Consider the following 27,131-nt stretch of genomic DNA (forward strand, 5'->3'; position numbering starts at 1 on the left):
GCAAAATGCGATGCAGGGCACAGAACGAAATTCGCTTTATTAATTTAATTATTTAGTTACCTGCAATCATCCAGATTCCGGTGTTTATCACCCCCCACTCTGACCCGCCCCGCCTGCTTACCCCACCGCAACTCCCTCCACGTGCCACGGCTGCCCATAACATATATCTACGTTTCTATTCATGTAGTGAAAAGGAATGGATGAGTTAATTCTAAGTTTCCCATGGCATGTTTATTTTTCAATACCATCTGGATACTTCCTTTATGTCTGAGTCATTTTGTATTGATGTAGTCTTCCTTCTCTTCCCTTTCTTTGAACTGGAGTGAAGGATTTGGTGACCATTTGGCACTGGCGGGCATTGCAAGCAGTATATACGTTAATAAGCACCCAGTTCAGAAAAGAGTTGGTGTATAGAACATCTAAATAATCCAAATACGGCCATATACTAGCTTCGGAAGTGGTGCTTCACAATTCCCAGCACCTTAATTAGAGTATACATAAAGCACCCAGCCTCACCACTAGTCTATGACCAGCACATGTTATTTTGCAATGTCTGATAACCAACCACTTCATTTGTCCCTGAAATTCTGTCACTGAAAGGAAATACCCATGTAAATCATCATGATGCGTCCCATTGGTCATTATGCGACTAGTACATTTTCAAGTTTAAAAATCACAGTGCCGGTAGTCATGGTGTGCTCTGTAAATCAGATAACTAACTACAAAGTTCAAAATGTAATAGGAAACCATAAAGAGAGGAACGGCTGTTAAAGCTAAGAAGCACTCCTGCATCACAATAATGCAAGTTTATTCGAGTGAGACAAAATGTCATTTCTTCTTGCTTTCTTATGAAAGCAGACATTATAACATATAGGCTGCATAACCCATGAAAACAAGGGACACAGAAACTCCATATGAAGGTAGGGTCACGACTGAGGAGGGGCTGGACGCAGTCAGCAATCAACAAACTACCTCTCTCCCTTTGTCCTGGATGTGCCGGCAGCAATGTGGGGCGAGGAGGAGGTGTGAAGAAATTCCTGGAGCTTTGCAGCACAACAGAAGAGAAGGTCACAGGTCAAGTACAGGGCCATTGGAACGTGAAAGCACGCGTGCTTTGATGTGCCAATGGGGAGAGGAAATCCTTTTGTCCCCTCGTCCCCCGTCTACCCCTACTACAACATTTAGGTGGATATATCCCCCCCGCGTCCCTCACACTTCCTACGCCCATGTAAAGTGGAATTAAGGAAGGTTTCTATGAGCACACAATGAAACGTTGCAGAAGAGAGTCTGGCCCCTATTTTTGACAGATATTAAATGATCTTCAAACTTATTTGCGCAGTGACTGAATAAGCAGAGTGACTTAGCCTAATATAAGTAATTTCTCTAAGAAGATGCCACGAATTGGCTAGATATTTACATTAATCTTTGCTCTGTCTCAAATCAGTCTATGTCTACAAATGTTAAGTAGACACGAAATTTGCATCATAACATCTTTGTTCTCTTTAGTCTGTCTGACCGTCCTCTTGTCCTTCTGTCCCTGCTTGTGTGTTGTCTTACCGTAACTGCTTTGTGTTGCACTATACATATGCTCTTATATTTATTTCGAGTGTGGTTTAGCCTCTGTGGGTCCTTGACCTTTTAAGGCTTACATCACTCTAACAGTTCACTATTCCTAGCTCTCCGTCTGGCCCTATTACTCGCATGTTATCCTTTTACCATTGATTTATACCTCCTACCATTTCCTGCGCATTCCTTTTCTCTTCAGCAGTTTCGAAGGTCATCTAACAACCACCAATTCACTTTGTGAAAGATCATCCTATTCACAAGTCTCCTAACTCATTCTCTCTGTCTTTCCACTCTCCTGTTACATCTAGCATTGTAAGATGTTCACAGAACTGTATAAAGTGACATCCATGTACCAACTTAGCAAACCACGCCAGTAAGCATGCCCGTAATAGTATGCTTATCGGGTGTTCTCTGTATATGGGTGCTTGTAAATCTGGGTGCATAGGTGCCTGTTTGTCTGCCCAGAAGCATGGACGTCCATAGGTATGTTGCTATGACTACATATTTGCATTTATATGTTAACTGTGTCAATGTGTGCGTGGATTGTGTGTATCTGTCTGCATGTGAGCACTCTTTTTACGAATTAAACGCATTAAAAGTTGTATCTGCGTATAGGCCACTTTTGGAAATCATTAGATGTGCAAAATATTCAGGTGAAAATAAACACCAAGGGGCAGATTTATGTTAACTGGCGCATCCCCAGGGATGCGCCAGTTAATGTGCGCCACTGCTCCGCCACCCATGGTGCGCCGCATTTACAATGCGGCGCACCATGGTGCAAGGCAGTGAAGATGCGTGACGCATCTCTCGGCGTACGGGCGGCGCATTGCAGGAGTCATGTCGCAAGTGCGACATGACTCCTGCAATGCACAGGGGCCACCTCTTCAATGCATGGTGCGTCACCCTTACGCCTGCGCAGGCGTAAGGAAGTGACGTAGAAAGTGACTGAGTGAAATCTCATAGATTTCACTTAGCCACATTTAGGAGGCGTTCCTGCGCAGGAACGCCCCCCCTGCGCAGGAACGCCTCCTTATGGCGCAGGGCTTTCCAACGTGATGCATCTCCTAGATGCGTCACGTTGTAAATAGGGCGCATTGTTTGCGCTGCCGTTGCGTCACATTAAGTGACGCAATTGCGGCGCAAAGAGGCGCAAGGGCCTCATAAATCTGCCCCCAACTTATGAACAGCTGGTGCATACTGAACAAATGTACCAAAACATAACTCCTTCACTATTACTGATTTACAATACGTGTCCATTCAGTGATTTTCATGAAAACTGACCTCTAATAATGCCAGAAGTCTTCTCTTTTAGGATTTGTTTTTTGACTTATTCTTTTATCCAAATCCTTGATGATTAGTCTAGAGCGTGTGCTACATTGTTACATGTGGGAATAGTAAAGTAGGCTAATTGAATGTCACTGTGGTATGGGGGTAAAGGTAAAGCGGCACATACTCCATATTCCAGTGGAATACGTTTGCTTTTCACAACATGGGGACGTCTTGTCATCTCCTACATCAATCAGAGCCCAGATGTTCACCGATAAGATGAAATCACTATTGAGATAACTGACCAATTTTTAGTTGAAACCTCAAATGACCCAGTTTATCTTAATAATGTAAAAAAGAGGCGCGAAAAATCAATGGTTTAATCTATTTTTGCAAAGTCTGCCAAGATTGAGCGCGTGTTTTACGATGAGGGGTATCTTTGTTCAGCACGGCCATTTCCAGCGAAAGGAATCCGGCTCTATACGCACGTGTCAGGCGGCCGTAAATTCTCTAGAGGTGAACTCAAGGAAATGCTGAAAATGACATTAGAGGCTTGCTTTCTATTGTTGAACTAAGCCATTTGTCACGGCTCTCATGCTCACGTTTTCACTGACATTTTCCCGAGGTAATGCTGAGGTCCTTGCTCACCCTTGCTCCATTTCTCTGCAGCTCATGGAGCCCACATACAATGGCACTCACTAAAACTATAAGTACCCACAATTTTAAAAACTCCAACTAAGGAAATAAGGACACTAATAACGCTATTAACAAATAGACAGAGGCATGGAGCCGTTTATGGCACATTCAAACTGTAGAAAACACGTCAGACCCTAACAAAGAGATGTTGTGCCCCGGTTTATTATTTGTCGGCTTCATCACTAAGTCTTCCTCATACTGGATAATAGGGTAAGAGAGTAAAGTGTATTGTTCAGTTAAAAAAAACTTACAATTAAAAATAAGAACATTGAATTAAAACCACATAAAATCCATCTATCTGGATATGAACATCTGAGCAGTTAGGGTTTGACCACGATGGATCTTCAGAAAATCGAATTTCCTATCAATGTGCGTAAAATATTTTAGCAGTCGTCTACAAGGATTCATTTAAGTGGCCCTGGTTTAATGGAAGGTTGGATTTCCCAATTTAAATTATGCCTAATGCCTTAATTTCCCTATTTAAGCCAGCTAATACTAAACTTTATATAAAGCAAAGGATATATGTTGGCACATGTTTTACAGCAATTTTTGATCTTGCCACATGCTGATCCGGGTAAGTGTATGTATGTATAAGTTGATAAGTATATAGCTCGAGCTTAACTAGGAAGCAGCAGAGCGATGTATGTTATTTGGGGGAATGCAAGGCAATGTCATTTGCAAAGAATCACGTGATGTGATGTCAGTCTCTGAAGCCAGGACTCGAACCTCGGTCCCCAGGTTCCAAAGGCAACAGCTCTAGCAACTAGGCCACAAGTCCTTTACTAAATCTACCCTAAGAGGCTCTAGTGTCCAGCAGGACACCTACTTAATCAGCCCCCCCCCCGGGGCTATACTAACACCCATCCCACACCCATCCATCATAGGCATCACCAGTTAGGTGAACCTGTTAGTAAAGTAATGCTGTATATGGAGAGGTGGGACACGCAGCTCCCTCCTTGAGCCTTTAAGTCTAATGGCCCCAGGAAGCCCACCCTGGGACCAAAATTTACTGTAAATGGGAACGAAGGCTGCACAGTCCCCCATCCCTGAGTCATTACTGGCCCCAGGGGCCTCATTCCCCTGTACCGGCTCACTAGCTATGTCTCAGGGAGCCCAACCATGGGGCATAGCGGTTTCCCTGCCTGCGCTAGCAGAAAAACCTCTGTTTGCTCTCGCTTGGCGGGAGCCTTTTTGAATCTCCCACCAAGTGGGAACAAACTTAAAGTCTGCTCCCAGCTGGCGGGAGCTTTAAAATTGCTCCTGCCAGCTGGGAGCAGACTTTTGATCTGTTTCCTAGCTCACACTGATGCGGGCTGGGAAACAGGTCAAAATATTATTCATGCCCCGAGAGAGCAGCATTAGTAGAGGCTCCATCCGGGCGAGAACCATGCTGGCTCCCGCTGCATGTGTGGAGCTGGCTGGGGCTGGGGGCCTCAAGGTTTCCACCCATCATCCTCAACCAGGGCACCCACCTTTAACAGTGTGGGCCTCGGGGGATAGGGTTCCTGAGGCTGCAAAAGGCTCAGGGAGTGGGGCCACATGGCACCCTCTCCCCTTTTATTTTAGTAGTGGCCATGGAGGATGGGATCCCCAGTGCCTTACAAGGCTCAAGGATGGTGCCATGTGCCCCCCCTCATATTTAGAGCAAACAGCTCTGGGGTAGGGGGTCTACACAGCCTTATAACTTAAGACCCGCCACCAACGCCCACCATCAACTCATCAGAGAAACGAGGAAAAAAGCGATTGAAGACAGAATCTCCACCCACGCACACAACAGCAAGGAACTCTTCAGCATCATCAAGGAGTTCGCCCAACCCACCAGCGAGTCTACCGACATCCCTCCCTCACAAGACCTCTGCGACAAACTCAGCACCTTTTTCCACCACAAAATCAAGAGCATCTACGACAACTTCGACGAAGACAACCAACACACTGAACCCTCACCAACCACCCCGACACCGGGAAACCAGCGATTGATGACTGGACAGCCCTCACCACCGAAGACACACTGAAGACAATGAAGTCAATCCACTCAGGGGCCCCCACGGACCCCTGCCCCCACCACATCTTCAACAGAGCCGCCGACACCATCGCACCCATGCTCCGCCACACCATCAACCGCTCCCTGGCGACCGCCTCGTTCCCCGATGACTGGAAACACGCCGAGGTCAACCCCCTCCTAAAGAAACCCTCAGCGGACCCCACCGACCTCAAAAACTACAGACCCATCTCCCTGCTCCCTTTCCCAGCGAAAGTCATCGAGAAAGCCATCAACAGCCAACTCGCCACATTCAGTGAAGAACACAACATCCTTGACTCCTCCCAATCCGGCTTCAGAAAAAAACACAGTACGGAAACCGCCCTCCTCGCCGCAACAGATGACATCCGCACCCTACTGGACAAAGGAGAAACAGTAGCCCTCATCCTCCTAGACCTATCAGCGGCGTTCGACACAGTCTCCCACCGCACACTAATACACAGACTCTACGATGCAGGAATCCAGGACAAGGCCCTCGACTGGATCTGCTCCTTCCTCTCCGGCAGGACGCAACGGGTCAGACTCCCCCCTTTCCTCTCAGACCCCACACCTACCACCTGTGGAGTCCCCCAGGGCTCCTCCCTCAGCCCGACGCTCTTCAACGTCTACATGGCTCCACTTGCCCCCATCGTCAGAACCTACGGACTCAACATCATGTCATACGCAGACAACACCCAGCTCATCCTCTCCCTATCCAACGAGCCCAACACCGTCAGACGCAACTTTCGAGAAGGCATGGAAGCCGTTGCCAAATGGATGAAAAACAGCTGCCTACAACTAAACACCAACAAAACAGAAGTACTCATCATGGGCCCAAACCCCGACGGCTGGAGCGACACCTGGTGGCCCACCACCCTCGGAAACCCGCCAACCCCCACAGACCACGCACGCAACCTGGGAATAATCCTGGACTCCGAGCTCAAAATGGACCGCCAGATCAACTCTGTCTCATCTTCCTGTTTCCACACCCTCTGCCTCCTTCGTAAGACCTTCAAATGGATCCCCCTCGAACACCGAAAGACAGTCACTCACGCCCTGGTCACCAGCAGACTCGACTACGGCAACGCACTCTATGCCGGAATAAAAATAAAACCTCATCCGCAAGCTACAGAACATCCAGAACGCCGCCGCAAGACTGGTCCTCAACCTGCCAAAACACTGCCACATCTCCCAGCACCTGCGCACACTCCACTGGCTCCCCGTCGAGGCGAGAATCACCTTTAAGATGCTCACCCACGCACACAAGGCCCTTCACGGCACTGGACCAGCATACCTGAACAGCCGGCTCAAATTCCACGCACCCCAAAGGACCCTACGATCAGCCCAGCTCTCCTACGCCGTGGGCCCCCTCAACAGAAAGACCAGATCGGGAGGCCGCTCCTTCTCCTTCCTCGCGGCCAAAGCATGGAACGCCCTTCCGCTCCACCTCAGACAGACAACATCGCTCCCCATCTTCGCAAGAAACCTCAAAACCTGGCTCTTCGACAGACCCCTTCCTTGATGGAATGGAACCTGCACCCCCCCACCCCTAGCGCCTTGAGACCCTTACGGGTGAGTAGTCGCGCTTTAACAAACTCCTGATTGATTGATTGATTGATTATAAGGCTCATCGAGGGGGGCACATGGCTCCCCTCTTCTTTAATTTAAAAAAGCCCTGGGGGATGGTGCCATGGGGCCATTTCAATTGTAGGTGTGGCCCTGGGTGATGGTGTCCCCAGGGCCTAATAAGGCTCAGGAGTGAGATACATGGCCCCCTCCCCTTTGCATAAGAAAAGGCCTTTCAAGATGGCCAGCAGTTTGGTTATAAATGTGGCCGCCATGCTGAAACGTTAAAACAAAGATAGACTGTGTTTGCAAGACAGATGGCTGCTGCTATATTTGCATTCTTTATTGCAAGCATATTCTGGCTGTGTTTAGATGACAGTATGTTGGAAATGACCCTTCTTGCAGGGTTATGCCCAAACATTTTGCTTCTTCCTCCTATTTTTTCCCGACCTGTGCTCATTGGCTATAGGACTCTGGGTACTTTACCACTGCTGATCAGTGCCAAAAGTGCATATGCTCTCTGTGTAAATTGATATGGTGATTTGTTCTCCCCGATTGTCATAATTGTTTTTCCAGTAGGTCCCCAGTAAAGTGCGCTAAGTGTGCCAGGACGGGTGAATCAAATGCTTGCCACACTGATTGTGCCACCCACATGCGTAGCCCTGAATAGAGGTCTCAGGCCTGCCACCGCAGTGCCTGTGCGCAGTTTGCTAATTGCCTAGTCGACTTGGCAAGTGCACTCACTTGCCAGGCCTTACCCTTACCTTTTTTTACACATAGGACTATGGTAGGCCCAAGGTACCCCCCGGGCAGGGTGCAGTGTATGTGAAAGGCAGGACACGTACTGGCGTTTGTAACATGCCCTGATATTGAAATGCTGCCAATTTCGTTTTTCAATATTGAAAGTCTATCTTGCCCATAGCACAGAAGGCAGAATGCTTTATAACATTTTACAAACATATCTTCCCATAGGGATAAGATTGAAAAATGGAGGTTAGTACCCCTGGACTCAGAATTTAATAACACATCTTTTAGTAAAGATGGTTTTTAAATTGTGTGTTTGAAAATACCATTTTTAGAAAGTGGCTATTTTCTTGTTCAAGCTTCATGTGTGCCTCTCCCTGTTTGTGGATTGACTGTCTTGCTTTGGAGTGACAGGGGCTGGGGAGGTGCTGTGGCTCCAGGAGTCTGGGTGAGTCAGCGCTAGGCTAAATAGTCATGATCTGCATTTGGAGCGGTTGGAGGAGTAGTACCTGTACCTGAATAGGGATGTGGCTGCCTTCCACAATGCTGGCTCCACCCCCCTGTGTTGTGTCTGGGACCAAGGTCCACATTTTTCAAATTATTTATTTTATGTTTTATATAGCGCTAGCTTGACCCGTGGGTATCAGTGAGCTTTACATTCACAAAGGAAAGAAAATTGCATTACATAGCAGGACATAAGGATGCATAAAGATATCAGAAAACATGATAATTATCCATACAGTGAAGGGGAGGGAGAAAACGCAGGTGGTTGAAACAGTCAAATACCAACCTATCCTTGATGGTCAAGTGAGAGGGGAGTCAGTTTGGCTATTGAAGTATAGGTTAGTTGACTTGGTTGGTAAAGTATTTGTTGAGGAGAAGGAGTTTTGAGGAAAAGTCAGCCCATAACGCACCTGATGCCCAGGCTGCTGGTGCAGGACGACTCTTAGTTCCCATCTTGAACAATTACAAAATAAAGAGACGGGCGCTGGAAGCAGGAAGACAAGAATAGAGTTTTATTTCTCATGAGGAGAGCCTGTCATTTCGGACACTCGCATAGTGTCTTCAGGAGGTGCTCTAACAAGTTCTCTGAGGCTTCGTCTTTTATACACATGTTTATGATGCACAAACATTCCTTATTACAATAAAGACGCTTTGAAGTGGGAAAAGGCATGCTTGGAATCCCAGCTTCAGGCCTATTCCCATACCAGTCGCTCAGATGTCATCCTCCCCTCCTGAATGTAACAAGAGATTGTGACCTCTCAGCTGGACATTCCTACAGGGCACGAGGGCAGGAGGGGATGATCAGGTCAAAGGTTGGTCAGGTGATAAGGTCGGACACTTCGGTTGGTGTATCACGGTTTTGTTATGCTGGGCAGGGAAAAGGGGGATGTACATCCACGAGGCTTGGTCTTAGGACTTGGGACCGGGTCGAGAGGTCAAGCGCAGCCGGGGGGGGGGGTTGTCAGCTGAGGGGAAGGGTGTTCCTGGGAGGAAATGGGGGGGTGTGGGTCAAGCAGGAGTGCTACTTCTAGAGCAGGGTCACGCAGAGGGAGAGGGTCTTGTGGCCGTTGCATGAGCAGTGCGTGCGGGGAGGGGTGTCGGGGGTTTAGCAAACGGTCAGAGAGGCCATGGTGCCTAAAATAGCTGTCGTGTACATATGTGCATGGGTCTTATGCTGGCGGGATAACACAGTCAGTGTTTCGTAATTATTCGTTCTGCTTACAACAAGGGGTACAGTGAACACAAATGAACGCCGCTTATGTACACATACATTGCCATTTTCAACAGTTGCCGCTTTTTTTACATAAGCAAGTTCAATTCTATATAGTCGATACGATAGGCAGAATGCAATACATGTTAATTTACATTTGTTGGGTTCTTCATACAAGTCTAGAGATCGATATTATACTTTAGTCGGGGTTAATCAAGAAAAACATTCAGACACATTATAGAATCATGTTCTGACTTTCTCTCCGCTGACATCAAAATACAGTAGAAAGAGCTCTGATACCTTCGGGTCTTGTCAGTGTCATAAGAGACGTTTGGAAAACTAAATGCATGAGTGATCGATGAAACATTTTAGAAAGCAATACATAATGGCTGAGGGAGGAGTTCAAGTTGATACAAGCAATTTAGTCAAGGGGGTGAGTAGAAAGTTCAGGGGGGTTTTCGTCACAATGTCTTTTTTAACAGAGTCCGTCTTCTTTTGTTGGCGCTGTTGAGCACCGGCGGTGGAGCTATAGGTCCAGCTCGGATTCATCCTTACACGTTGCAGGGTGCGATCAGTCCTCTGCTGTTAGATCACAGTCCTGTTTCTTAACTGATTTTCTTAGGGGTGCCTCATGCTGGGCACCTGCGTGTCTTTCTTTTTCCGTGGCAAAACCTCATTCTATAGTCAAAAGTTATGCGAAAGGTGTGATGTTGTTGAATAATCAAGGGAAGAGAGGGCGGAGTGGGATCAGATCTTTGAGCACATCAAGGGACCAAAAGGAGCAAAAGATGACGAGCAGGCAGGCCCATCAGTCGGGCTCAAAAAGGGACGGGGACTTCAGGCACGAGTGGGTCAGCAAATCGAGGGCTTCAAGGCGGCCCTTTATTCCTTCATCTGCCGAGTTTCAGAGTGGTGCCTCGTCCCGCGTCTCGTTGCTCGGTGGCTCCACCTTTGGTCGCGGTCACACGTGCTTCATGATCTGTGGCCGGGCTGTGCGTCACGTCCATCTCCTCTCCTCCGGTGATTGTATCTTTGAATGGGTAAAAAACAAGTTTTAGAAAAACTGGCAGGAAAAGACATTTATACATCTCAATTCCGTCCCCAATCCTATGTAGGTGGGAGATAAGTTCATCGGTCACAGTCAGAAGTCATCACTTATGGAGTATGTAGGAGGGCATTACCATTGAATTCATAAACCTGTTTGGCGTTCATTCGTGACGTATGTGGAGAGAAATTGGACCTTTATACACAGTGTATTATATCAAACTCAAAATCGAGTCCTTATGTAGAGACTCGCCCTTTCCTTTAACCCAAGTATCGGCAATCTTACATTTCCCTTCGGGGTCGGCTAACTCTTGCAAGCAGGGGCGTTATCGTCATGAAGAAGGGGGAGGGGGCAGATGTTAAACATGCTTTTCTTGGGGAGCGACCGTTAATCAAGGTCATCAATTACGCTTCGAGGGTAGCTGACATGAAGCTGGGGTTAATCAGGGGAAACGGGGACGCTTTGGACAGGGAACTGGGGTCAATCGGGAGAAGCGGGGGCGCTTTGGACATCCGCACTTAAGTGCAGAGGGGTGAAGTGATCGGTGCATTGGGAATTGCATTTCTAGCGAACTGGAAAACAGAAGGCCATTGACGTTATAGTCCCCCTATAAAAGGCCAGATTAGGGGACATCCGTCGTCTTACCTGTCCTTTCCTTCATTACCAACTCGGGTTCTATCGTTTTGCAGAAAGGAGAGGTAGTAATATGGCAAGTCACAATCGTTTTTAGTTCCTGTCAATTTTGCCGAACACCTTTGTGTTCGAGGAGACCCAATTAAGTTTTGTGCCGGGGGGGCACAACGTCACCATACAAGAAAAGAGGGAACAGGGGGCTTTTGGAGAGAGAGAGAGAGGAAGAGAGAGAGAGAGAGAGAGAGAGAGAGAGAGAGAGAGAGAGAGAGAGAGAGAGAGAGGGAGAGAGAGAGAGACCGCACTCTAAATGGTCCATTCGGTACACGTATGACATGGAGAGAGAAAGAGAGAGAGAGAGAGAGAGAGAGAGAGACGTGTACAATAATGGGTCATTCAGTGCGCGCACAACACAGAACAACAGGGGTTAAGTAATACGGAAACACAGGCAGAGGGATGACGTAGCTCCATACATTACGTACACACATACTCAGGTGAGGGAGACAGTACATATACAAAAATCCAAGACAAGACATATAACCGTTATTGGCCAAAATGATCTCTTCCTGTATGCTGCGCATCCTTAGCATCCTACGCTCTTTTTACCATTTTCTTTCCTTTTATTGTCGGCTGCCTTTACTGGTCTTTGTGGTTGTACACACTTACGCCTTAGGCAACCAGTCAAGAACTAACCTGGTCGGGCTAATGTGTTTCCAGGCTGAGGCAACAGTGGGTGTCAGTTGGGGGAACAATAGGGCAGCTTTGAGTTTCCGGTTCATGAGGGTGTGGAAAGGATGTAGTAATTTCTAAACACTGGCAATATTCCTAGTCCTCCAAGCGGAGGGTACTAGAGTAAACCTCACCTCAGAATATTCTTTAAACCTTTCCCTATTTAGTTAAGTGTAGAGTGCTTAATCATGAGTGCACATTATTTTTGGTTGTATTATTCGGGGTGCGTAGGCACCATAATCGAACGCCTTTTTCCCCTCTCTTCGTCCGTTAGATCACCATTTTCTTTTTCGTATTTTTAATCGATGTTCCAAAGTGACCTGCAGAAAGAGGGAAAAAGAAGGGGGCGGGGGCAGCATTTAAAAACACATCAGCGCGCATAAACCCGAAAAGGCTTTTACTTACTACATACTCGGTCTATCTCCACGGAACGCAGTTCTTGCCAACTCGGCATTTAAGCCCAGATGAACCTTTTAGTGTGGGAGAGATGATTATCGGAAGCCGGTGGATAGCATAGGTCACCCAAGTGTGGTATTACGGACCGTATATAGGGAGGCCAGGTGGCACTCCTTCGGGGCGACTTAGGGGCATTTTAGCACAATTTTCCTGATACAGGTAGCATATAAAGTATAAACTGAATTCCAGGGTCTTTTAGCGGTTGCTTTAGGCTGTACAAAAATGTGCAAAGTACATACAACAAAAACCTGGACCATTCATATTTGCAATATTTCTGCGTACTATACTTTTTAACCCTTAACTAATCGAGCTGAGCCATTTCACTTGTAATTCAGTTATATCGGAAACAGTGGTCATTTATTCAAAACTTACCAATTTACACGTGACAACTACGTACGTTTTTCTCCAAAAATCTTTAATAAAAAATGTCGGTGCATAAATATGGGCCTACAACCCTGTGGGCCGGCCAAAACTGTACATGTGGGGGTACTCATTAGTGCAAAACCTAATGGAGTCGGTGGTCATTGAAAAAGTGCGACAAGTGCAATAAAATCATATCGAAACTTCAGTGTGAGCGAGTATCATAGGTGTTGAAATTCGAACTTTCAATAGTCATGATGCGCCAAACTTAACAACAATTCATTGTCCGAATGTTCAACCAGCACCCATCTCACTTCAATTCATTGTCCGAACACACAATCAGTACCCATCCCATATCAATTCATTGTTTTTTAAAAACTGTATACATATTTCATGACATCAAGGCTGAGCAATCGGGGTACCAATAAGGAGTTGAAAGTTTCATTTGTACCAGCGCCATTTTGGGTGCGGCCAGGCAGATCCAGGCACAGTCAAAACCTCCACCAACTCGTGGTTGGCCCAGAACCTCTTTCGGCAGTCCAAAAAGTTCCGTTAAAGGGCAACAGAAAGGGATCGGCAGTATGAACCATCAGTCAAAAGAGGGGGGAGGGAGGCAACATTTTTCTACCGGGTCATACTGCGTTTTCACCGGAACTGATCCGAACTGTAGTCTGCAGGATTTTAGTCATTCAAATTGAGGCTGGCGTCAGCATGGGAGCGCCGACGTCCCGCGGCTACATTTTCATCGTGCCATCGGGGGTATCTGCGGGGGTCGGGGACTCCCGCGGCTCCTATAGAATCTTCAAGGTCGAGGAGAACTTTTATGATGGTGGAGTCAACAAGCAACCGGGCCATTCCTTCATGCTGGGCCCGCTCTTGCAAGGTCGACTGCCATTTTGAGAGTTCGGCAGCTACCGGCAATCGCGGGGTCAAATGAGCAGACGGGCTCCAACATGTCGGGCGAGGCGTCGCAGCACCGCCACAGTGGACGAACCCTTTGCCGGGTGCGTGGAGCGTCGCTGCACCGTAAGAGTGGACGAACCCTTTGCCGGGTGTGAGGAGCGTTGGGGGTGCAGCTGGGGAGCCTTCACCTGGGGAGGTGGGAGAGGCTCGTTTGCGCCGCCTCTCCCTCCCGGTGCACCCCACGGCGTCTTGCTTGACATTTGTTATGGCCGGACCAGGCGATGAGGACGAGGGGGGGGTCGGAGGCATGTGCAAGACATCCCCCCCCCCAGTGTCGTCGCAGCCATTATTGAAGAAGTGGGGACGCCTGGCACGTTTTGGGCCGGGCCTACAGCCGATGGCGGCCGGACGCTTCTTCGCCCTGGCCCCAGGAACGGGTCCCTTGGTTCATCCGGGGGACAGGCCTTGGCGTGTGGCGCCGCCTTCGGGCTATTCGCGTAGTGGTCCTTCCACCCCACCGCCCCTGACCGTTTTTGTAGACTTTAAAATTCCCAAAAACTACTAGAAAGTAGCCCAAAGTAGCCCAACATTGCTACTTTGGGGAAGGAAGGACTGGAACGGCGTCAGGCAGAAGGCGAAATGCATTGTGGGTTTCGTTTGTCGTCGCAGCAGTTTGTCATGTAAATAGTTGCTTAAATGTTTTTCTGTTTGTTAAAAAATAAAACGTGTTCACCTGTTACTTCGCTAGAGTGTTATATATTTTTCTATTATTCGCCTAAATTTTGTCGTTAATTTGGCGGGGTGGGTGGTGGAGCCAAGCTGTCTCGAAGTCATAGCGTTAAGTTCGGCTTTCCTCACCAGTTTCATATTTCCTGAGGGGTTGTTCCCTATGTTTCCATTTCAGCGATGTTGAAAAGAGATCTCATCAGCGGCCTACTGATTTCACTCTATTCCTTTTCTTTTCCCTAACGATTTTTATATATATATTTTTCTCTTTTATTTGCTAGCACGATACAGCGGCTAATCCGCATTTTTATATTTGTCCTTTTGTATTAGGGGTACCCTCCTGGCCGAGCCAGATGACCTACCTCCAATAAATGATCCGGGTGGAACTGGTTTACCAATCAGTGGGGAGTAGATAGGCATGACAGATTACAACGGGGGACAAAGGTCCGCATTACCTACCCTTCCTTACTTGCAAAGACTAGACAGAACATTTCTATTCCACGTTATTTGCAAACAGAGAATGCCTCAAAAGAACTATTCCTTGAACAATAAATGTTCAGACAATCAATCAATCAGTGGGGAGAAAAACAGGCATGACGGATTACAACAGGGACAAAAGTCTGCATTACCTATCCTTCACTATCTGCAAAGGGAGGCAGAATATTCCTATTCTTCCCCGTTTGTAGACAGGGAATATCTCAAAGAGCAATAATCGATAAAAACCGATAACAAACAATCAATGGGGAGAAAGATAGGCATGACGGATTACAACGGGGACAAAAGTCTGCATTACCTACCCTTCACTATCTGCAAAGGGAGACAAAATATTCCTATTCTTCCCCGTTTGTAGACAGCGAATGTCTCAAAGAGCAACAGAGCAACCAATCAATCAGTGGGGAGAAAAATAGGCATGACGGATTACAACGGGGGACAAAAGTCCGCATTACCTATCCTTCACTATTTGCAAAGAGAGAGGAACGTTCCTATTCGTCGCTGTTTGCAAACAGAGAATGTCTCCAAGAGAACCAATACTTCAAGTGGCAACCGAGGCTAAATGAACCAATCAATGAACAATACCAGTATTTTAAATACTGATTTCAAAACAATCAATCAATCAATCAGATGGATAAAGCTATCCTACCAATCGGACGTAAAGACGTCCTACTTAACCTTACCCGGACCGGACCATGTGGGCAATTCTTCACCTTCCTTTCTCCAGCGCCCCATCGTTCTCTTTCTCCATGTTTTTACCGCAGCATTCCTGTGGGATTCCAGTCAGGACAGTAGGTCACTTGAGAGAGAGGTCCGTTCAGAATCGGTGAAGTTCATTCAATCGGCAGCCGGACGAGGGCCCTCTCAAGGCAGGTATACTCCAATCGTTTAGATGTTCACCCCATCGTCTGGACCTCTCTTACCGGACCTTATGTCGCTGATGGACCCCGCGTTGGGGCGCCAATTGAGGAAAAGTCAGCCCATAACGCACCTGATGCCCAGGCTGCTGGTGCAAGACGACTCTTAGTTCCCATCTTGAACAATTACAAAATAAAGAGACGGGCGCTGGAAGCAGGAAGACAAGAATAACGTTTTATTTCTCATGAGGAGAGCCTGTCATTTCGGACACTCGCATAGTGTCTTCAGGAGGTGCTCTAACAAGTTCTCTGAGGCTTCGTCTTTTATACACATGTTTATGATGCACAAACATTCCTTATTACAATAAAGACGCTTTGAAGTGGGAAAAGGCATGCTTGGAATCCCAGCTTCAGGCCTATTCCCATACCAGTCGCTCAGATGTCATCCTCCCCTCCTGAATGTAACAAGAGATTGTGACCTCTCAGCTGGACATTCCTACAGGGCACGAGGGCAGGAGGGGATGATCAGGTCAAAGGTTGGTCAGGTGATAAGGTCGGACACTTCGGTTGGTGTATCACGGTTTTGTTATGCTGGGCAGGGAAAAGGGGGATGTACATCCACGAGGCTTGGTCTTAGGACTTGGGACCGGGTCGAGAGGTCAAGCGCAGCCGGGGGGGGGGGGGTTGTCAGCTGAGGGGAAGGGTGTTCCTGGGAGGAAATGGGGGGTGTGGGTCAAGCAGGAGTGCTACTTCTAGAGCAGGGTCACGCAGAGGGAGAGGGTCTTGTGGCCGTTGCATGAGCAGTGCGCGCGAGGAGGGGTGTCGGGGGTTTAGCAAACGGTCAGAGAGGCCATGGTGCCTAAAATAGCTGTCGTGTACATATGTGCATGGGTCTTATGCTGGCGGGATAACACAGTCAGTGTTTCGTAATTATTCGTTCTGCTTACAACAAGGGGTACAGTGAACACAAATGAACGCCGCTTATGTACACATACATTGCCATTTTCAACAGTTTCAGGTCCCCTTTGAAGCAGGAGAAGGAACAGTTGTCTCTGAGGTCTATAGGGAATGCGTTCCACATCCTGGGTACATTACCAGAAAAAGATCTGTACTGAGTGGATTTCTTTTTCAATTTCTGAAGGATGGGAAGAAGTGAGTTGGAGCTTCCCAGAGTTCTGGATTTTCCTGCTTTTACCAGTTTGCTCTTTAGGTAGTTGGGGGAATGTGAGTGAAGGGTTCTGTGTGGGATGCAGGCCAATTCGTAAATAAATCTACCTTCCTTGGGAAGCCAGTTGAGGGAGTTGAGGGTTGGTGTGATGTGTTCAAATCTTTTTACGCCAGTTATGAGTCGAGCTGCCATATTAAGGACTGACCTTAGTGGAGCTAGGTGAGCTTCTGGTGTCCCTGTTATGATGGCGTTCCCATAGCCCAGTTGGGAGAGGACTAGGGATTGTACTATTTTCTTGAGATCATCCTAGGGAATGAAAGGTTTAATTTTCTTGAGGTGTTTCAGTGAGTAATGCGCACCTTTTGCAGAGTTTTTGGTATGGTTCTTCATTGATAGGTTCTTGTCCAGGGTAATGCCTAGTGACTTTACCAAGTTGGATAGGATGAATGAGCAGTTTAGGGCATCAAGATTCTTGAGCCAGTCTTGGATTGTCGGTGGTTACTTTTCGGAGAGAAGAATATTAATTCCGTTTTGTCTGGATTCAGCTTTAAGTGGTTTGCGTTAAACCAAGTTTGGATCTTGGCTAGTGTGACATTGAGGTGTTGGATGTCAATGGGTGATTTGATTTTGTAGTAGATTTGTGTGTCATCTGCATATAGGTGGTATTTCACTCCTGCTTGTATCAGAATGATTGTGAGGGGTTCCATGAAGAGATTGAAGAGGGATGGTGAGAGGATAGAGCCTTGTGGGAACCCAAGTGTGACTTGTGTTGGCATAGAGAGACAGGAGTTGATTTTAATTTTTTGGGAATGGTGCTGAAGGAAGGAAGTTAACCATTTTAGTACTATGCCATTAATGCCAGAGCGCCTCTTCAAAGTCTCAAGTAAAGCTGGATTTATTGTTTCAAATGCCGCTGATAGGTCAATAATGATGAGGAGACAAACTTCACCTTCATCTAAGACTCTGTGGATATCGTCAGAAATATTGAGCATAGCTGTTTCGGTGCTAAAACCTTTCCTGAATCTCCATTGAAAGGGATGTATGATAGCACAACGCGATCATTTTGATTGCAATACATTAGATCGCGGGTTTTACAACGCAAGTCATTGCAACGACTTGCGTTGGAGAGCGCTGGATTGAGGATTAATATGATTTTCTATTCCAACTCCAGCCCACGTAACAGCAGGAAAGGTGTTGGAATGGAAAATCACACTATTCCTTAAACAAGAGTGCCATCCAGCGCAAGTCGTAGTAATGACTTGCGTTGTAGTGGCTGCGAGGTAAAGGTTGTGCGATGTAAAAAACGCTTTGTAAACAATGTTTCCCGATTGAAAGTTGTCGAGGAGGTTGAAATCATCAATATGTTTGATAAGTTGTTGGAGAACGCACTTCTCCAATGTTATAGCTAGGAACGGGAGGTTGGAGATATGTCTAAAGTTGTTGAGATCATTAGGGTCGCCCCTGGTTTCTTGAGTATGGGTGTGATTTCTCCTAGTTGAAGGGAGTCTGGAACACAGCCTGATGTGGGAGAGGAGTTGATGGTTTTTGTCCAGAATTGGACAATGATGTGGTTGAGTTTTTTTACTACGGTGGATAGAGGGGGTCCATAGTGTGGGAAGTAGGCTTTAAGCTTGCAATTATATTGAAGACCTCGTTTTCCGACATGAGTTCGAAGTCCGACAAATTAGCATAATTTTTCAGTTGGAAGTGGACCTGGTTGTCCTTGGTATGATTTCGTTCTGTTTGGTCAAGGGAGATTAAAGGGGGGCAGGTTAAAGAGGGAAGGAGGATTTGAGGTTTGGATGAAGGATTGCTAAATTTTTTTAACTTTATCGGTGAAGAAGCAGGCAATTCCTTTGCATCGATCCTTGGTGGCTTTTATTTTGTGTAGGGATGTGCTGTTTGTTTGACTTTTAACAATATTGAAGAGTTCTTTAGGTCTATTCTTCACCTGGTCTAGTTGGCTGCAGAAAAAGAGGCCTTTTCCCTAAAAGTGTGTTTTTTATATGCCAAACGAGCAGACCTAAGTTGCGCTAGGTGTAATGTCGAAGGGCTTTGTCTCCAAGTCCTTTCCAAATATCTGAGTTGTCATCTTTCATTATTAAGATCCACGTTGAACCACGATTTAGATTTGATAGATCTCACATGTTTGAGTTTGAGTGGCGCTACTTGAACTAACACCTCCATCATTCTTAAACTAAAGTGAGCTGTGAGGTCATCGGCCGTCATAGTGGAAGGCTGGCGCTGTAGATGGGCATGAATCCTGGATTCAAGTTTGGTTATAGGGACTTCTTTGATGTTCCTGGTCCAGTGCTTACGTTTGTCAGATCGTATTGGTTGGTATCTGACATGTGAGTCAATATTAAATAGTATTAGGTGGTCGCCAGACCAGTCAATGGGAGAAATCGATCTCACAGAGACCAGCTCATTGTTGGTGATGATCGCATCCAGAGTTGCTCCTTTAATGTGTGTTGGTTCATTGCAGAGTTGTTTGAGGTTGGTTATTTCAAGCAGGTTGAAGAGGTGCTGGACTGTGGTGATTTCTGGGTTGTTTCAGTGGATATTGAAGTCACCCATGAACACGTCTGTTAGGGAGAAACGTGTTATTAGGTCGGTTAGTTCATCGGCAAAGAGGGCACGCTCACCAGGAGGATGGTAGACGGTGTGAAATTTGATGGGCATGCTGCCTTTGACTGTAAGTTCAACACCCAGGTACTCTTTAGATTTTAATGTGGTAAGCTGTATTCCTTCTTTGTGAATGATAGCTAGCCCACCACACTGACAAAGGATGTTGTTGTGCACTGGCAGAGTGCCCCCAGAACTGGTTTGAACTGGGCACAAAGAGAACAAAGACATTTTGGGGTATAAGTATTAGACCTAAAACTCCTGAATTTTAGATCATTCCTGGAATTCAAGAGGAACCTTTGCCAAGGATTAGAGCTGGAGAGACTGAGGAGAAGTACTGCCCTTGCTGTGTGTCTGGGGTTGGTCTGCAGCTGCCGTTTCTGGCAAGGAAAGGCGAATGACTTTGCTGTGTGCTGGGTTCCCTGCTTGAAGGAGATCTACAAGGGTCTGAAGAGTGCTGGTGTCCTGTTCTGAAGTCCCAGGGACTCAATAGACTTCCTGCAAATCTGCTGTGTCTACTGGACTCTGCCATGTGTGAGGCCTACTCTTGCCTGAGGTGCCTCCTTCGAGTTACAGGACCTCAGAGGTGGGTTTTGCAGCTAATCTCTACAAGAACCAGCGTGAAGCATCAGGAAGCCTTGCAAAGTCTCTTAGAATCAGTGGCGGACGACGTGAAGCTTTGCCGAGTCTTGCCTGGCGACGCAAAGTCTCGCTGTGCAGCCCCCAGCACCTACGCATACGGTGCGAAGCCTCACAAAGCGACAAATCACGCATTGTACTAGTGCACCAAGTTTTCCATGCATCACCCGCAGACCAGAACCGTCTTGGATTTCGACGCTTCACTTTCCCCTACAGTCCGGATTCGACGCATCACTTCTCCTGTGTGCAGCAGAACTGTCGCCTCGCCTCTGCAAGGACTCAGGACACATTGCAGTTTTTTTCAATGCTTTCTTTCTCTGCGGCTGTTTGGCCTTTCGAATTTTGACGCATCTTCAGGTACCTTGTATAAAAGTCATGCCTCCATGTCTTGTTTGAAAAGCATTAGGTCAGGCTCTCCAAGGGACCCTGTCCCTATGAAGATATTGAAACTACTGGACCTTGAACCTCGTCGATTCTTAATGAGACTACTTAACATCTCTCTCATTGAATCTCGGGTAGAACAAGACTGGAAACATGCCATGGTCGTTCCCCTGCTTAAAAAATCAGGTGCTGACATCACAAATCTTGCTAATTTCAGGCCCATATCCCTGCTGCCAGCCTGCTCCAAAATACTGGAGCGTCATGTTAACACCCAGCTCAATGAGTTTGTTGAAAACGTGGGATATCTCCATCCATCCCAATCAGGCTTTCGCGCTAACTATTCCACCAAATCCGCACTCCTTGGGGTGACTGAGCGACTCCGACACGGTATCGATAGCGGTGAGACCTTTGCGCTTATTCTTCTTGATTTAAGCGCTGCTTTCGATACCGTGTCCCACTCCATCTTATTGGAGTCTCTCTGCTCCCTCGGTGTTGCTGGATCAGCGCTCGCCTGGGTGGCCTCATTTCTTAATGAGCGCACTTTCCAGGTTTTCTCGAACAAAGCTGAATCTGCGGTTTATTCCTCTGCTTACGGAGTCCCTCAAGGGTCTATATTGAGCCCTCTGTTGTTCAATATTTACATCAGACCACTTGCTTCTATCGTTGAGGACGCCGGTTTGTCTATATATTCATATGCAGACGATACGCAGATTGTGTTCTCTTTGTCTAGCAGCAGGACTCAGGACATCTCTGCCCTTAAAATTGGCCTTTCTCGTGTTGTAGCCTGGATGCAAGCACATCTGCTAAAGCTCAACGGAGATAAGACCGAGGTGATTATACTGGGTAAACATAAAGATCTGTGGGGCTCTGGACACTGGCCCAGTGATATGGGTCCGTTGCCTATCCCCGTGTCTGTCGCCCGTAACCTCGGTGTCCTGATTGACGACACTCTTTCAATGAGGCAGCAGGCAACAAAGGTCGCTGCAATCTGCTTTAACACTCTACGCTGGTTGCAGAAGATCATTTGGATGTTGCCTGAGTCCACCCGAAGAACTGTCGTACAGGCTCTTGTGATGTCTCGTATCGACTATGGCAATGTGCTCTATTTAGGAGCAGATAAAGCCACAATCAATAAACTCCAGGTTGTACAGAACTCAGCTGCGCGCCTGTTGCGTAATGTTCCACGGAGAACGTCCGCAACGCAAGCTTTGCGTGACCTCCATTGGCTAAAATTCTCTGACCGTGTGGTCTTTAAAACTCTGTGCTTTCTATTTAAGATTCGTCAGGGTTCTGCTCCCAGCTACTTGCTTAATCTTGCCCAGCCATATCAGCCTGGCCGCTCTCTTAGGTCATCCAACAACAACAATCTTGTGATTCCTAGGATTCGATTGACAAAAATGGGAGGCCGCTCATTCGCATACCTGGGACCCAAGATGTGGAATGCTCTCCCGTTGGCGCTAAAAACAGAAACTAGCCTTTCTGTTTTTCGTAAAAAATTAAAGACTTTTTTGTTTTAAATTTCCTCATCTTGTTTTTATCTTCTGCCACTGCTTGTTTTTTCTTCTCTAGTCTGTCCCTGGCGCCGGGAAACCCATTGCGGGTAGCTGTGCGCAATATAAGTTCAATAAAATAAATAAATAAATAAAATAGTTTTCTATGGTACAAGTTCTTGAAACCTTTTGAAAGTCATATTTTAACTGTGTATGTTGGATTTTTATTGTTTTCGTCTTGTTTAGTTCAGATATAGAGATTTAATTTTTCTAAACTAGTGTGGTGTCCATTTTTGGTGTTTTCACTGTGTTACTGTGAGTGTTGGTACAAATACTTTACACATTGCCTTTGGAGGTGAGCAGAGGTTATCAAAAGTGTGTATCTCCCTTACCCTGACTAGAAGCAAGGGTCCCTATTTGGACAAAGGTACCTACCTCTGCCAACTAGAGACCCCCATTTCTTACACAAGATATTTTTTGTTGCTACTTGTACTTACTTATACCTACTACCCCTCCTGGGGTATAGGCCATCAACCAGGACTTCCCAACCTTTACTTAGGCTTTTTTTCAATCTTACTCCAGGTGTAATCCATCTCCGCAGCCTCGTGGTGTTTGAGTGCTCGTGAAGGGTGTGACCTATGCACCCCTCCACCATTTCATGATTTCTTTGAGCAGGGAGGTGGAAAGTCTGCTGTGATAGGTCCTTGTTGCTGATGCTGTTTGCCTAGCTAATTTGGAGGATTTTCCTCAATAAGGCGTTCTGTGGTGGTCACTGTTGTACTCCAAGTTTCTGCTCCACACATAAGGACCGATTTTACATTGGTGTTGAAAAGGCTGATCTTGGTTTGCAGCATTTAGTCCTTAGAGCTCTTGATCTTCTTTTGCTGACTGAAGGCAGCCCTTAATTTGCCGATTCTTGCCTTGACATTGGCATCTGTGCTGCCCTGCTTATCTATGACATTGCCCAGGTACGTGAAGTTCTCAACTTCTTCCAGTGCATCGCCTGTAAAAGTGACTGCAGTTGTGCTGGCCATGTTAGCCTTAAGGATCTTAGGGGCATATTATCAACAACTAGCGATATTTATCACTAAATAAGCTTAGCAAATTTTTTTATCGCCATGCATCGCCTAATTTGATCACAGAGATAAAGTGCTATTAGCAACGTTTATCTCCAATGCGATAAAAGATCCGGCGATAGCGGAGAAATGCGAGAATATCGCTGGGAATCCCGCGATATTCAGGCATTAACGCCAATAGGGTCTTAACCTGAATAACCTGAATATCCAACTCCCATTGGATATACAGGTTAAGAAGTGGTCTGAGCAGGCATTAGTTTTCAGCGATATTCGCGCTTAGCACAAATGTTTTAATCGCTACTGCTTTCAGTCGCTAACAGGTTGGGTACGCCCACTTTGCATGTCATTAGCGATAAATATCGCTGACATGCAAAGTGGGCCCCAAACCGCTCGCTATCACCTAAAAGCTGTCACTAACTGTTGTTTGCGACAGCTTGCTAATAGGGAGATTAAATTATTGCCGCTTTGCGGCCGAAAACAGCCGCAAAAGCGGCGAATAGTTCATTTTGCCTGCCTTGGGAATATGCCCCTTAATTTTCCCCCTGTGGATGTTAAGATGAAGTTGTGCTGATGTGACTGCCACATTGCTGGTCTTGTCTTGCATCTGCACACGGGTATGAGAGAGTAGGGTTGGGTTGTCTGCAAGTCCAGATCATTGAACTGCATCCATGGTGCCCACTGGAACCCATTTCTTCTCCTTGTTGTTGATGTCTTCATGATCCAGTCTGTGACCAGCTGGAAGAGAAAAGGAGAGCAGACAACCCTGGCAGACTCCGGTACTCACTTACAAGGCTTCCGTGATTTGGCCTCCATGGACTAGCTTGTATGTTATTCCCTCGTAAGAGTTCCTGGTGATTCGTACAAGTTTTACTAGCACACCGTAGTGGGGAAGGAGTTTCAAAAGAGACTGTCTGTCCACGCTGATAAATACCTATTCCTAGTCAATGAACCTGACATAGAGTGTTCCATTGACTGCTCAATGATGATGTGCAGTGTTTCAGTCTGGTCTGTGCAGGATATATCCTCGCAGAAGCCAGCTTGCTGGTCTCACAACTGAGCAATGACTTGTTCCTTCATTCTGTTCAGGATAACTCTGTTGAACCATTTGTCTAGAGTTATCCCTCGTAGCTTGTACAGTTACTTAGGTCACCTTTCTTGGGGATTTTGATGAGATATCCCTCTTTATTCTTATGGCACCTTTTCTTTTTGCCAGATCCTTCCAAACATGGGGTTGAACAGGTCTACTGATGTTTCAATATCTGTCTTCAGTGCCTCTGCAAGAACGGTATCAGGGCCTGCTGGCTTCCCATTTCTCAGATATTTGATGGCTTGCCCTATTTCGTCCTTGGTTGGTCTGCTGCAGTTGATAAGCAAGTCTTGTAAGAGGGCTGTATGTCTGGAGACTGTGGAACAGGCTGGTTCAGCAGTTCTTTAAACTGCTCTACCACATCTATTTGTATTCTTTTAATTTATCTTTCTCGTTTTGATGAGTGTGTGTGTGTGTGCATACTTTATTGTGGTTGTGTCAGAGAGTGAAAGTAAGAATGGTTCAGTGGATGGAAAAATGGACACCTGAATGTAAAGTTTAGTGGGAATGTGCATATATGATGAATTAAGGAGTGCTTAACTCATCAATGATGGAAAAATTCTGTTCATTTACAATTGATACCAAATGGCATCACCAATGATTATTCCAATTTTTTGCGGTTTCAAAATATTTGTTTTGCCATGGTGAAACACAACGGTGAACCCGGAAAGCAATACATTTCTGAAAACTAGGCACAGTTCCGTATTCAGCTAGGGGTCATTTCTATAGGTTTGTCCATGGTTTTGCAAAAGAAACTAATTGCTGAACTAAAATTATTATGTTAGTATCAGGGCAATTTACAAAATGTGATCTGTCTTGCATACTGGTTTACATTTGGAAGCCAATACTGAAGAGAAAGTGAATTCATATTAACAAATGTTAAACTAATCTCTGTTTTACACTTCTACAGATAAAAAACGCCCTCATTTGTTCAACCCGTTGCGTGCTAATGACAAGCTCAGCTCGTCATGAGGCACGGTTGAGCTGCACTCATGATGAGCTGAGCTCGTCACGGCCGTTGGAACGTTCGCACGCGGGGCTGATTACCCCGCTGTGCTGAACATTCGAAAAATGGGTGCGGCCATGACGAGCTCAGCTCGTCATGAGTGCAGCTCTGCTGTGCCTCATGAAGAGCTGAGCTCCCTCACCAGCACCACGGCACCGCACGCGGCCTCCTCCCGTCGCACAGGATGTGAAAACCCCCCACAGGGAAGGGGTTAACCTGACATTGTGCCCCTGACACAAAAGTCTCCAAATGTAAACATGCTGTGTAATGGTTTCATCTGACCCATGCATGTTGTAAAATACAATAGCACTACATTGCCAATGCCACTAAACTTTGATCTTAGGGAACTTAACATTTGAAACAGATACTTGAACATGTTATTTCTGTTTCTTTCAGATATTTTTGAATTCAGATAAAATTCGACTGGGAAATATACCACATGGATCATTTTCTTCATCAGCACCCAGCTCTTCAAATCCTCGACAAACTGTTTACGAGCTCTGCGTTTGCCCCAATGGAAAACTTTATCTTTCTCCAGCAGGTGCAGGCTCCACATGTCAGTCAAGTAGTAATGTCTGCCTTTGGAGCTGAAAGAAAGCTGGAGACCCCTCACACCAGAGTAGCCTTCTGTTACTGCCCTACTGATTCAAGGTTCTTACTGGTTCCCTTTGTGACAAGCCAGAAGCTTCACAATGGTCCAAAGGAGCTGTTGTCCTAATGGAGGCGGGAAAACTTTACTGACTTCTCTTCTAGCAGCAGCTTGAACTTTCAGAGAAGAGAACTATTATTGTGGAAAACGTAGCTTTGTCAGCAAACCTGGACCACACCATCACCTTTTTTGTACTAAAAAGGAGTGTAATACAGGTGCCTATACTACATGAAGTGAAGCACATCGTTTTGGAGCCCTGCAGGAGGACCTGAACATATATGAATTACATAGCTACTGTACACAGTGCAAATAAATTACTGCCTAGTAACCAACAGGCAGTGAAAATAGTGAACTTGTACGATAAACAACTTACTGTTTGAAAGCACAATTTTCCAACTTTTTGGATGTAAACTTTTATCCCTCAATTTTAAAATTTTGAAGCATTATGTGATGCTTGCTTTACTAAACAATTAAATTCAATATATTGTTTTTAACAAAAAAATGGGATTCCTCTCTGTATATTCTCTAAATCATGTGGTCAAGTGTTGCTGTCTTTTAATTTCAATGATTTTGGTTACTTCAATTTCTATATAAGAATTCAGTAATACTTTTAATAAGGGTATTCTTTCTTTTAAGTTATCCATTATATTTAATTGCCTGTTCAAGCGTTTTTTAAAGTTTGTTTCCCTACTATGATGTCCTAAAAACTAGCTGTTATGGTCATAAACTACAGGTTGTAGAAGGACATGGAGCCTCTAAAACCTGGCACATACAGATGTCTCAGGCCAAAACCCAGGAAACATTGCTGGCAGGAGATCAAAGATCAGAACAGGACATTTCGTTTTGTTTATTCTCGGCACAGCTGCCTGCAGGTAGGTCCCATTGTACTGTGAGTAGGGGAAGAGGGTAGCTGACAAAGACGTAAATTAACAATCTTATCTTCAGCCCAATATATTGCCATGCAGCTGCTGTTTTCTGAAATCTATTTGAATGTGTTAAGCTGGTTAGAATGGCTAAAAGTTGCTTGAGGCATGTAGGATACATGGTCTGTAATTGAAAGCGACGGCTCCCTCTTACCAGCACACTGGCACCAGAAAATTATTACTTTGAAGTCGGTTATTCACTGAAAAACTGCCCCTTTTTACATTTCCCAGAAAGCTTCACCCTCCATTTTTGTGACTTTGGGTTATGTTTTGAACTCAATTGCCGCGTGGTATGTGGAAAAGGTTCACTTGGAGCTATA

General features: G+C 46.1%; 1 protein-coding gene across 1 annotated transcript in view; it reads left to right on the forward strand.

Moving 5' to 3' along the window:
* SGCZ (sarcoglycan zeta) overlaps window positions 1-26,305 on the forward strand; it is a 4,560,311-nt gene extending 4,534,006 nt beyond the window's left edge. Inside the window, exon 15 of the mRNA XM_078678949.1 lies at window positions 25,636-26,305. Coding sequence (XP_078535075.1) covers window positions 25,636-25,830 — 195 coding nt within the window. The 3' untranslated portion in view covers window positions 25,831-26,305. The remainder of the gene's footprint in view (window positions 1-25,635) is intronic.
* The last annotated feature ends 826 nt before the right edge of the window (window positions 26,306-27,131 follow it).

This window comes from Lissotriton helveticus, chromosome 2_2 (assembly GCF_964261635.1).
Source record: "Lissotriton helveticus chromosome 2_2, aLisHel1.1, whole genome shotgun sequence".
Taxonomy (NCBI): Eukaryota; Metazoa; Chordata; class Amphibia; order Caudata; family Salamandridae; genus Lissotriton; species Lissotriton helveticus.